At 45.8% G+C, this 13,405-nt stretch overlaps 1 protein-coding gene across 5 annotated transcripts in view; it reads right to left on the minus strand.

Annotated features, from left to right (window-relative positions):
* Positions 1-13,405, minus strand: part of ARHGAP26 (Rho GTPase activating protein 26) — a 415,746-nt gene that overhangs the window by 309,273 nt on the left and 93,068 nt on the right. For all 5 annotated transcript variants that reach the window (XM_046667198.1, XM_046667197.1, XM_046667196.1 and 2 more), the window contains exons 2-4: positions 10,767-10,862; positions 8,814-8,875; positions 4,456-4,527 (exon numbers count right to left, since the gene is read on the minus strand). In XM_046667198.1, the coding sequence (XP_046523154.1) occupies positions 4,456-4,527; positions 8,814-8,875; positions 10,767-10,862 (230 nt within the window). The remainder of the gene's footprint in view (positions 1-4,455; positions 4,528-8,813; positions 8,876-10,766; positions 10,863-13,405) is intronic.

The raw sequence follows: 13,405 nt of genomic DNA on the forward strand, positions 1-13,405 counted from the left end.
AGGCCACACCGGGGCAGGGAGTGGTGAGCTAAGACCTGCTCATCACAGGAGATGGCAGAGGGGAGCCTTCTAGAACAGGAGAGCAGTAAGCGCAAATGCTCTCAGCAGAGCCCTGAGCCTAAGCAGCAGAGGAATCACCAAGGAGCCCTCGCCTGAAGCTCTGACAGACAGGCTCCTACCACGTCAGAACAGCATTTATCTGGTCAACAGCAAGACTCTAAGCCTTACGAAGTGGGTAGAATCATCATATACCCACTTTAGCTGACAGGTATCCATTTCTAAAAATCTAAATTTTGTTTGAAAGACTACAGTCATCCCTCAGTATCCACAGAGGACTGGTTCCAGGACCCTCGTAGATACCAAAATCCACAGATGCTCAAGTCCCTTGTATAAGATGGCATAGTATGTGTATACAACCTACCCACACCCCCCCTTATACTTTAAATAACCTCTAGATTACTTATAATACCTAATGCAATGTAAATGCTATGTAAACAGTTGTTACACTGTATTATTTAGGGAATAATGGCAAGAAGAAAAAGTCTGTATGTGTTCACTACAGACAGAACCATCATAGGCCTTTCCATCCATGACTGGTTGAACCCTTGGATGCAGAAACCCACAGATATGGAGGGCCCAGTGTCCTTACATACAAGAATAATTAAACATGTGAAAACATATGAAGAAAAAGCCTGAGGAGACATTACTCCTTCAAACCTGAGGAGAGGTACAGGCAAGACTCTTGACTCAATCACCTCTTCCTTCACAGAAATCGGCGACTTTGAGCTGGGGCTCTAACTCCAAGTAATGCTGGCACAACCACTCCCCCAGCCTTGTCAGCAACCCCAAAAGTGAGAACCCTGTGCCGGTATCTTCCAACTGGGCAGAAATGAGAAAAGGCCAGGGAACATGAGTCACTGGCATTTTGTGACTTTCTGGCAACTCAAGCCTCCACATTCCACGTTGAAGAGGAGAGCCAAATCTAGAGAGAAAGGGAAGCCGTCTTCAGCAATAAGACCTCAGCGGAATAACTCTACTAAGATTTGGATAGTGTTCTTAAGATGGGAGGGTGGTCTTACTCAGTTACAAGATGGCGTCATCTTCCAGGGAGTCCACTGCGAGTGGCTAAACAGGATCCTAGAAATTATTCCTAACTCTATATGGACTGACTCTAAACAAATCCTTGCCCCTCCCCAGGCCTTGGCTCCCTCATCTATAAACTCAGGATGACCAGATGAGATAACTACTCAGGTTTGTTCTTCCGGCTCAGAGATTGTCTAACGAGATAAGGATAACACCCACCTCCTGATAGGACTGTCAGGACTAAATGAGATAAACTGTATACAGTGCTTAGCAGAGAGCCTGGCACATGGAAATTGCTCAATAAAACTCCGTGATGATGGTGGTGGTGGTATGATGGTGCTAATGGTGATAATGAGGTCCACCATCTAAACCTACCTCCTTCTTATTAAAAACACCTCTTGCTTTTCATGTCCCAAGTCAGTAACCCTTCATAGCACCTATCACAATTTGACATTATATGTTTCTTTCTTTTTTCTAATGTCTTTCCCCCCAGCCACACCATGAACACAGCAACCGTCTGCACTTGGTCTCCACCACACGTCAGTGTGTAGCAAGAGCCAGGCATAGAACAGGCTCTCGCATATTTTTTAAATGAATGAACTGTGTTTATTGAATGTAATAGCTAACATCAACTGACTATATGACAGACACTGTTTCAAGCGCTTTATGTGAGTTCATTCATTTCTTCCTCAAAATAACTCTGAGGTAAGCACTATCGTTATCCCCATTTTATAGCTCAGAAAACTGGTACAGAGAGGTTCGGTGACCTCCGTAAGTTGACATGCAAGTGGCAGAAGTGGGATTTGCTCTCAGGCAGTCCAGTTCTAGGGCCCCTCTCAACCACTGCTCTCTAACATCTACGCTACTTTCACTGTAGAGCCAACTCTGGCTGCAGGAAAAGTAAACTCCCCCAAACTCAGAAATCTAAACGTAGGACCATGGTTATGCCAAGCTCCAGGGTTGTGCCCTACTCCTGAGCAGCCACAGTAGCACAAAAATGTCCAGGAGTCCTCCCCCTGGCAGGCTTCACACCCAACACTCTAACTTCTGCTTCTTGCAAGTAGCAACAGGTTGTTATAGCAACCGAAGCAGCACCAGAGGGTGGAAGAGAAGGAAGGGTAATTTTAGCATCACACAGACAGAGTTCAGAAACTTCCACTTGGCCCTTGAAGAGCACTTGCTGGCTCTTAGATATTCTGGAGTCTGCTCCCTAAATTGCCTGGTAGAGGGTTTGTTGTTTCTTTGTTTTCTCTCAAATGTACATAATACTATGATACAAATGTATGGGTGTGGGGGGTGGGGGGAGAGGAACAGGTATACTGAAAGAAAGAAATGACAAAAGGGGAGGGATGAGAAAGCATTCCCAATGTCATCACATCATTCTTCAACAGGAGGGAGAGAATAGAGTGCGTGTGAGATGAAACATGTTTTGGTGAGTGACTATTTTACTTAAATTTTTTTACTCTTCTATTTCTCACCATCTATAACCCGCTCTCCCCACCCAGAAAAGTACCTGCTCCTGTCATTACCATCACTGGCATTGACCAAAGGGAGCCCACTCAGACTTCTACTCCTCCTTCATGGTAACTGTGGTAACCCCCAAACCAGCACTGAGGGAAGGGACCAGAGTGGGAGGCATCTGTGCTCAGAGGGAGAAGTGACTATTGGAAAGATGACTCAATAAACAGGTCAGCTCTGCCTCTGCCTCAAAGCTCTTCAGAGCCTCCAGAGCCGCTGCCATGTGTTTTCAGGAGCGGGAGGCACCGGCTCCATGGCCACTGGAGAGAAGTTGCTCGTTGGACCTGCAATGATGAGAACTTGGGTGGGGAGGGGCCCCACACACAGCGTTTTCTCACCCATCACTGGGTTTGCGCACAATCTTGGACAGAATCTGAATGGAACAAGACTTCTTTTAAGTTAAACGTTCCTTAATCTCTGATACAAAACCAATGAGCTCCAAGTTCTTTGTAAATATAAACTAAAACTGGTAGAAGAGTGCTGTAGAACTGGAAGAAAAATCTTTGCCATGATCCCTCCTTCAAACTACAGCCAACCATCCCTCGGAATAACCCTGACTGAAATGAGCATCATCTCTTCCAGGCCTTAGTCATATTCGTTTTCAGAAAGCACATGCACTTAGTTGGGGGGGGGGCGGGGGACTCCATTTCATTACATTTCCGCTATTTTTTTCCCCACCTACAGGCACCTCTCAAAACCATTTCACAACTAAGCCAAGTCCACACCATCTCAGCAAGGAAGAGGGTGATGTTACTCAAAACCCCCTGCAGGGGGCGCAAGGGACTGCAGCTGAATGACTTCTGGAAAAACAGGAAGAAAATCTTGAAAATCCTTTTAAGATTCCAAGGAAAACATCTTCCCTGCAGGAAGCGTCTAACGCTCTACTGAAGGTCAAACTCACTAGGGTTTCCCAGTGATTTACCACAGGCAGGGGAACCCCGGAGACTCCACCTTCAGAAAATGAACATGATTCCCTTTTTGGTCTTTCAGTAATACTTTAAAATCAGCTAAGTTTCACCTAAGGTCTCTCCAGATCAGTGATAACAAATGGTGACCTCTGGGTTGAAGCAGTCCCACTTTTTTGACCCATACAATGTGTAATATCTATTTTTAAATTATTTGCCAACATTTTTTTTTGAAGAAGATGATTAGCCCTGAGCTAACTACTGCCACGCCTCCTCTTTTTGCTGAGGAAGACTGGCCCTGAGCTAACATCCATGCCCATCTTCCTCTACTTTATATGTGGGACACCTGCCACAGCAGGGCTTGACAAGCGGTGCCATGTCCGCACCCGGGACCTGAACCAGCAAACCCTGGGCCGCCAAGAAGCGGAACGTGCGCACTTAACCGCTGCACCACCAGGCCAGCCCCTTATAAACCAAGAAATATCATATAAAACTCTGACTCTACACCTTCTCTTGAAAAATTTAAAGATCTAGCAACAGAAGGCTCATTTTCACACACAGCAAAAATAGGCAAAGAACAGGGTCCCCATGCCCAAAGGGCCCAACTTGCAACCCCTATTCTAGGCTCTGAGCCCTGGACCTCCAGAATGAATACAATTCCACATTGTCCAAGCACACAGGTGTCTACTAATACAGAGGAAGCACGGTTTCCACCTTTGGATGATTTATGAACTAGCATAAAACAATTAGAAAAAATACTAGAATGACTGCTCTGGGGCTGACCACTCAGTCTTACTTCAGACACTTATGAAGAACAGAACAGGTTTATCTACCCAAGATTTTCTGAAGACGGTAGGCTTAGATTTTTCTGAAGATTTTCTGAAGAAAGTGTCGTGTTTTCCAGACTTCCTGCCCTAAAATCCAAGATCAAGGCTTGCAAAATTCTCACCTTGGCAGCCCCAATCTGCTCCTTTCGAAACTTCTCCAAGGGGGTGATGAGCACCTCACTGGCATTCTCAATCTGGTGAGGAAAAATGGGGGTGGGGGAGACAGAAAAGCAGTATCAGTAAAGAATTACAGCAGTTCTGATGCAAAATGCCTCCCCGTGTCTCAGGATAAAATTTGAGTAAGCCATCAGGGCCAGCCCGATGGTGTAGTAGTAAAGTTCACGCACTCTGCTTCCGCTGCCCAGGGTTTGCAGGTTCGGATCCTGGGCACAGAACTAGCCCCTCTCGTCAAGCCATGCTGTGGTGGCATCCACATAAAGTAGGGGAAGACTGGCACAGATGTGAGTTCAGCAACAGTCTTCCTCAAGCAAAGTGAGGAAGACTGGCAACAGATGTTAACTCAGGCCGATCTTCCTCACACAAAAAAAGAGGAAGAAAATTTGAGTAAGCAACACTGTGCATGTGGCAACTGTTCACAACACTTGAACTAACAGAAAGTCAAGTCAAAATCTAGTCATCAGCTCAAAACATGACATTCTTCCCAGGCATGATTAAGATTGATTCTTTAAAAATAAAAATGAGGACCTCTAAATACGTAAGAAACCACCTGAAGGCAGACGGAAACTGGTAACAGAGTTGGGTCTAATTTCAAGCTTCGGGTGACACCTTCCTATAAATGCTCATTCACTCAAGTTATATTTAAGTAGATACATTTAAAGTAGATCAACACAAAGTCTAGGTTAAAAACAAAAACGAAACACCTTTGGACATCTGGAGGTATGAAAACCTTCCCAGCCTGATTTTGTGGAGCCCAGCAGTACTGGACTGGGATCAGGACATCTGTCTCTGATCAGTGGCTGCCTCCCAGCTTCAGCTCACAGCACTCGCCCCATCAGGTCTGCACTCCAACCACACCATCACCCCAATGCACCTCAAATGTACCAAACCTATCTCACTCCCGGGCCTTTGCATTTGGCCGTTCCCTCAGATGCTCTGTCCCCAGATCCTCCATGGACCACCCATTACTCATTGTAATTCAGGTTTTCGCTTAAAGGTTACCTCTTTAGGGAGGCCTTCCCTAACCACCAACATAATCTAAAACTTCCCGCCACCCCACCAAGTGTTTTCTTCATAAGAAAGAAGACGAAACTCCAGCTGAAGTTTTCTGGTTCACCACTGCACACACACGCCCCCCTATCTTGTAAATGCTCACTTACCCACCACTCTCCCCAAAAAACAGAAGAGAGTGAAACAAAGGAGCACTCAAATACTTTTGAATGACTAAATGAATGAGTGAAAGATTTCTTGATTGGCTGCCAACTGTGTGACTGTGGGCAAAACATTTAACCTCTCTGGGCTCTAATTTCCTCATCTGCAAAATGAGTAGGCTGGATTGTTCCAGCTCTCAGATTCTATGGGTCTTTTCTAAGGCAGTCCAATACTTTACGATCTTTCCTTTTAAGTCATTCACTGCTCACTCGTCGCTCAACTAATTATTTCAAGAATCTCATTGCAACAAAGAATTATTTTTCTAAACCACATGCATGTCCATCACAAACCAAGAGAGTAAATGCCAGAAGCCAGGACAGACACAGCAAAGAACCAACTGGACAATGTGGGGATAGAAGGCGACAGGTCTCCAAACTTATTGCCATTTGCCTGTTTCTCCATTTTGAGAGCACTTGTTTCAGAAGAGAGCATTTTAACACTGGAATGTTGCAATGTTATTTACCTTGTTTTATCTTTATTGTTATTTGATTGGCTCATTTGTTTAAGTCTCCACAAATCAACTGTAAGTCTCTGAAGCTTACAATGGTGTACTGAGAACCTAAGTCAGTGCTTCTCAACTTTAGCCGCATGTTAGGGTCACCTGAGGAGCTTTTAAAAATCTCAATGTCCAGGCCACACTCAAGACCAATCAAATCAGAATCTGTGTAATTGCCACTCAGTTCCAAGCACAGTGCTGATACTGGGGACACAGTAGCCCATTCTCTGGCCTCCAAGAACTCTATTTACCATGGAACATAGATACGTGCAGTAATTATCAGGACACAACGTGGTAAATGCAAAACCACAGGCGTGAACTGGCTATTAAGAAAATACAGAGGGTGGCTAAATATCCCAGGGACTCAGGGGAGGCTTCCCAAAGACGGTGCGGCTCCACTAAGCCGAAGTGATCGTGAAGCTGTCACAGGGCGAAGAAGCAGGGAAGGGGCTTGTGATGGCCAGATACTCAGATGCAGACAGTAGAAACTCAATTTACTGACATTAATAACAAAAGTGCAGAGGCAAGCTGAAAAGTATAATCCAGTCATTGTTCCCCTACCACAGGCCATAGCAATCTGCAGGGTATTCATCGTGATGTGCTCACCACACCCCCCACCCCCAAATACTGACTCGGCCAAGAATCAGACTCAAAAGAATCACTTCCCTTTCTCAGGCACGAGCACGTGCACAAACATAGAAGCTTTCCCCAGCCTCCACCCACACCAACACTGCTGCTGCCGCCACCACCCTCTGGATTCTGGTTCAAGCACCCAGCAGTGAGCAATCAAGGGAAACAGAGTGTCTCTCTGCAGGGTAAGAAAGTTGAGAGGCTTCTATTCTGTTGGGAGTTTCAAAGAAATTCCCACATTCTTTGGTATAACACACACACGGGTTTAAATGCAGACTGTGCCACTTATTAACTGTGTCATCTCGGGCATGGGCATGTTAACATCTGTAAACGGACTATCTGCAAACCTGGACAATGGGGTATGATATAAGGCACCACCTCACAGAGTCGTCATGAGGGTTAAAATAGAAAATGTGTGGCTACATAAAGTCTCGGTAGATGCTATGGATTACATTGTGTCCCCCTCAAATTCATACGTCGAAGCCCTAACTTCTGCTAAATTAATTAAATGAGGAGGCCATTAGACTGAAGTGGCTCTAATGCCTTAGCAGCCTACACAGACCAAGCCTGTAAATGCCTCAAGGTTGAGAAATCAAAACCTAAGGACCAATCACAAACAGCCAGGCTTTCCCAAATAAAGCAACCGCTTAAGCTTTTGCCAAATAGTGTCCTTGCTTTGCTTCCACATCTTCTCTACAAAAGTCTTTCCTCTAGCCGCTGTAGGTGCAGTATTCCTCACTACTTCTGGTTTGGCACTGCCTGATTCTAACCAATTTTTGCTGAAATAAACTCTTAAAAGTTTATTATGCCTCAGTTTATCTCTTAACGCCTCCAGTGCAATAGTATCTGGAGATGGGGCCTTTGGAAGGTAATTAGTGCATGAGGGTGGAGTCCTCATGACGGGATTAGTGCCCTTTTAAGAAGAGACATGACAGCTCCCCCCGACTCCTTTCTCCACCACATGAGGACACAGCAAGAAGGCAGCCACCTGCAAGCCAGGAAGAAGTCTCATACCAGGAACCAGATCAGCTAGCTCCTTGAGCTTAGACTCCTCAGTCTCCAGAACTGTGAGAAACAAATGTTTATAGTTCAAGCTACCCCGTCTATGGTATTTTGTTATGGCAGCCCAAGGAGACTAAGCCAGTAGACTTAGTGCTGAAACCATCAGTTGTTAGTATGGGGAGAGAAGAAAAATGCTCATTGATGGACTCCTCCCTATTCCTCTGGAAAACTGCTGCCTAGAGACAAGCCCTCCTGGGGACAAACCAGCATGCAGCCAGCAGAGATTTCAAATCAGGCTTCACTCCTGACATCTCAGGGATATGGGGGAGAATGCAAAAGAACTTTCTGTGGATGTGGGATCCCTCATCTGTTCAGGCTGAACCACATCAGAATAAATCACAGTACAAAAGATATCTCTTAAGAACCTGGAGATCAGCATCGATTCTTCCATTTGCCCAGTGCCTCTCTGAAGAACTTCTTCTAGTTACCATCATTTACTAAATACCATTTACTGAATGCCTACTACACAACAGGCATTGTGTTAGGTGCTTCAGAATTAAAAGTGAAGGTGACCCCCGCCCTGCTAGAGCTCTTGGGTGGGTTTAATAAAGTGAGGAGAGGGGAGCAGAGCAGGACACATTCATTCCCATTCTGCCAGTAGGGAATCTGAGGCCCCCAAATGTTAAATAATTCAAAAGACCCACCCTTAAGTCATATATTTTATGTATACAGCTTACAGTGAATCTTGAGAAAGACAACAATGTGGTTCTAAAGTTATCCAGAGTAATCCTCTAACATTTACAAAAGGCTTCAAACCCTGCAAAGATGAGAGGATGAGGCTTGATCAGAGCTCAAAGTACTCAAGTGGCACAGCCTGGATTTGAACCCAGTTCTTTTGACCACAAATCTCACATTCCCTCGATGTGACCACACTGGGACCAAGAGCAGCCCAGCCATACTCACCATCCGTATCCGTTCATCTTCAAGATTCCTGAGGACAGTGGCAAACTCCTGCAAAGACCTGGCTGGAAAAGAGAAAGGGGCCATGAATGGAAGTCAAGTAATGAGCCTTCGGGAGCTTTTCCAGACACAGCTGTTATGTTATGGATTGAAATCCCTTGGCACATGCAGAAACCTAAAGTCAACTGCCTCCCAAGGTTCCTTTTATCTTTTAATCATTAACCATTAAAGATGACCCAGAAATGCAGGTTAATTCCACCTGGCATGCTAGCCAGGGAAGGATTTCCTTCAAGGAAAAGACCTGCCTGTCCCTGAGAGTACCCAGGACTGATGAGATGCTGGCCGGCTCCAAGGCCCCAGGCTGGAAGGGGCAGAGTTCCGCTTAGAAGCTGAAGGATTTCCTGCCCAGGTTCTGACCTCCTCAACCTTTGTTGCGGGGCTGCGTCAGAACCCAACCTTTTCTTTGGCATCAGAACTAAACAAACAGTACTGCTGGCATCAGAAGCCACATCTCTGGCTTCGCCTTGGGTTCTTCCTCTTTGAGTCCTCAAGTCATTTATTAATACAATGCAGTTTGCAGCATGACAGTCAGGCTTGGATAGTCTCCCTCGAAAGAATTATTCCAAAAGGCAACAGGCATTAAGCGCCATAGCCCTGAGGATATTCAGGACATTTGTGTAATATTGGGAAAAGCATCCATATACTCAGGAGTTACAACAATGATGCATTGTCAATGCTCTCAGCTGTCTCCCAACTGCCTTTGCTCATCCCAGGTCCCGGCATTTCACACGGCAACAGGGACTCCATAAGCATTTGATGACTTAATTAATTCAATATATCTTTCTCAATTCTTGCTCACTTAATGAAGTCAACAAAGATGTCCAGTGTAAGAATAAGGTGCAATGACTAGGCCCCAGCAAAGAAAGGTGTCTCGACATTGCAAATCCTCTGTGCTCAGAGTTGCCTACAGAAGAGACAGGTGATAGCGAAGAGGGAAGCAACAGCGAGGTGATAAATGGTAACTCCACCCTCAGCCTCTTGTTAAAGAAACAAAAAGGAGAGTGGGGACCACTATGAACTGGACACTGAGTTCTTCTCCCCATTTGAAGGCAGTGGCAGCTACATAGCTCCAGCCAATTACAGCCAGGTCAGAATGTGGGGCCAACTGATCAGATTCTCCAATTTTCAAAGAAGCTGGAAAACTGGAACAATAGGGGGCCAGCCCAGTGGCATATCGGTTAAGTGCTCATGTTCTGCTTCAGCGGCCCCAGGTTCACCGGTTTGGATCCTGGGTGCGGACATGACACCGCTTGGCAAGCCATGTTGTGGTAGGCATCCCACATATAAAGTAGAGGAAGATGGGAACAGATGTTAGCTCAGGGCCCATCTTCCTCAGCAAAAAGAGGAGGATTGGCAGCAGTTCGCTCAGGGCTAATCTTCCTCAAAAAAAAAAAAAAAAAGAAAAGAACTGGAACTATACATAAATTCAATTTATATGGTAATTAAATTAAAAAAAAATGAGTGCCAAAGAAAACATGACTGCATTCTGATCTCAGCCTAGGAGCTATTATTTTGCAACCTCTGATCTAATTCTTCCCTTGTCTACGTGCATTCTGCTATTGTTCTAAGTTCTCAGTACTGTGGTTCGGGGGAAGAACGTCACCAAACCAGCCAGATGACAAATGCTAAAGGAAAAGGAAGAAAAGAGTGCTACCACAAATCTTCAAGCTTTCTTCTGCAGGCCAGAGGCTGAGAGAGGCAATCTCAGAACCCTGAGAAGCAGCCCAGAATAGCCCCAGGCCCCTGAGCCTGACCTAACTCTGGCCCCTCCACGGTTACTATGGATTTCTTTATTTATGACACTTAGATACTTCCTATCCCAGGAAAAAGGCTCAGCGAGGACACTGAAAGTTGTGATAAACAGTGAACTTTATCTTGCACACAGTTATGACTTACCTATACACATTTCATCATCTGTTTCCGCATCTCCTATGCACTGAAATTTAAATTCATTTAAGGAATCTGCGAATTTCCGCTTTGCTGAAGACAAATCTAGCAAGAAAAAGAGTGAAAAACATGAATTACTGAGATAAACTGACTTTTAGATTTACTGTACTTTTTAGTTCTTCCACTAATACAGCAGCTAGCAGATTTGTTCCTGGGTCCGTTTCAAAGCACAAAAGAATGTAAATTCAAAATAGTGAATACCTGTTTACAACATGAAATACTGATTTGCTTTGGAAGTTAATATTTTTGTTACATTTGCTTTAACAATTCTGGTCCTAATTCCTCAAGCCACACAGGGAGTCCCGTCTTCTCCATTTGACACACGTGGGAATTCACTTGCCCAAGGAGGTCAGGGAGGAAGGGTGAGTCAGAGCCAACATTAGCATCTACAGCCCTCCTGCTCAGCTCTGGCACTGACCCTCCATGTGGTCAGTGAAGCTGCACCCACATTGGATTCAACAATACCTTCCCCTAGTCCAACTCACACCACAAACTAGCATTGGTATGGAGCTGGAAGAAAGGGCTTGGAACTCCCCTGTGCACCTGGCACAGGAGCACCCGGACTTCCTCTTCCGGCTCAAGCACATGTGAGGCCCAAGTTCTCAGAACCCTCTTGGCTCCTCTCATGAGAGAGTGGCTGGCCAGCCTGACAAAGTTCCACCTGAGCCATTTCCCTGGGTCACTACATTCCACCACCCGCATGAGAACAGAGCCCTGGCAATGTCCTGGGTTGGGGTAAAAACACACCCCACACATGGTATCTATAAAGAAAGCTCTCAGAGGCCATTGTCGAAGTTAAAAAACAAGCTTTCATTTAAGACAGTAATAAAAGCCAATGATCCTTCCTGAACCCTCAGCTTCTGTTAAGGGTATAAAACCACCAAGGTACCTTTAAGTGGCCTGACAGATATGGCTGCTTGGTACAAATGTGCTTAACTTAATTCCATGTGCAGCCTTCCTGCAGATTAGGCTAATCATTCAAATTACCCTCGTACATGTTTCCCTCATTGAAGGGAAATGGCATTATGTTCAAATTCCCAGAGGAGGGAAATATGAGGCCTAACTGGCAACAAGGCCTGGCTTTAATAAGGGGGGGTCGGGGGGGCAGCTTCTGGCTTCACAGATCAATATAACCTACTGGAATAAAACCATCCTGGATCCTCAGCACTTCTCCTTTTTAGTTCCCAGATTTGTCCCTTGAAGTTAGGGGCCATGTTTTTTTCATCTTTTGGTTTTGTTTCTTTCTTGTCCACATACGTGACAGCGCATCCTGCTCAGTGTCTGCTGAATAATGTGTGTGTGGAGAGGAGGGGGAGGCGGGGGCATTGTATACAAATTCAACCCCTGGTGTTCAGCTCGCCAAGCCCAGCATTCATTCCCAGCAATGGCCGCCAGCAGAAAAGCCAAGCTAGGCCATCCTGCTGTTCTCAGGTCTGGGGCTCAGGCTACCATGTGGATACCAGCGGCTCCTAATCTGGAATGGACCTGCCACAGGCTTGGATAACAAGGGTGTGGGGTTAGCCGTGGCCTTTGTAAGGTCCTCTGCTCTACACCAAAAGAGGAAGACACTTGGAGTGGACAAGGAGAACACAGGAGCCAACAGCCAAGGGTCTCCGGTCTCTCCCTGGCTCAGTCACTTTAATGGAATGGTCCTTGACAAAAGGTCCAAAGATGCTGGCAGGGGAATCAGACATCTCTTAAAACTGGCCAACACAGCCTGAGGATATCCCTGGCAAGTCAAGAAAGGAACAGACGCATTGGAAAGTCAGAACACTGTGGGGAGGAAGGACACAGGAGGCCACAGGCAGGCAGGAGGGAAAAAAGGAATAATCTTTCAGAGTGGAAGACAAAGCCCTCCAAGAGGCCAAAGGTGTAAGCATGGAATGTGCGCAAGGTTGGACTCAGTCTTATTTTAGTCAGAACATTCTTGTGATCAAAGCTTCAGAACTCACAAAGAAAGGCCTGAGCAAAGAGTAAGAACAGGATTGCTTCTTTACCCACCTAGCAAGCTTCCTGTGCCTCCACAACAGGGCAGGACAGACTCAAGCTGGACAACCATCTTAACAAAGTAGAAAAAAGCCGAAAAGTAAGCCAAGCTTGGGAAAGCTCCCAGCACGCACCTGAAGAGCTGAGCTGCCAGCGGCAGTTGCCAATGAGGATCAAGGAGTGGCTAATAACGCACAACGAAGCTTTTGTGGGGCCTTTTCACAGGAAGACTCATTTAACAAGGAACAGGACCTGCTAGCTTATGACCAGAGGTAACCCAATTTCATTGTCCGGTGGCACACAGCACACCCCGCCACAGCACAAACCTGAGAAGCGATCTGGGCCCCACAAAGCTGATAAAGAAGCCAGTCCCCCCGATGGAAGATTAGGTAATGAGTACTGGTATGGAGTCATTACTGGGCTGTAGGCCAGTGAGGACAGCTGGGTAGAGTGAGAATCCTACTTATTGGAAGCTGAAAAGGAACTCACCATGGGCTTCAATGACTCATGCTTAAGCGAGAAATCTTTCAGTGAAGGTGCAGTGGATACCTGTTGTTTTGCTCGTTCAGCCTCCGCTCCCCAGGCTTTGGGACAGCATCTCG

This window comes from Equus quagga, chromosome 7 (genome assembly GCF_021613505.1).
Source record: "Equus quagga isolate Etosha38 chromosome 7, UCLA_HA_Equagga_1.0, whole genome shotgun sequence".
Taxonomy (NCBI): Eukaryota; Metazoa; Chordata; class Mammalia; order Perissodactyla; family Equidae; genus Equus; species Equus quagga.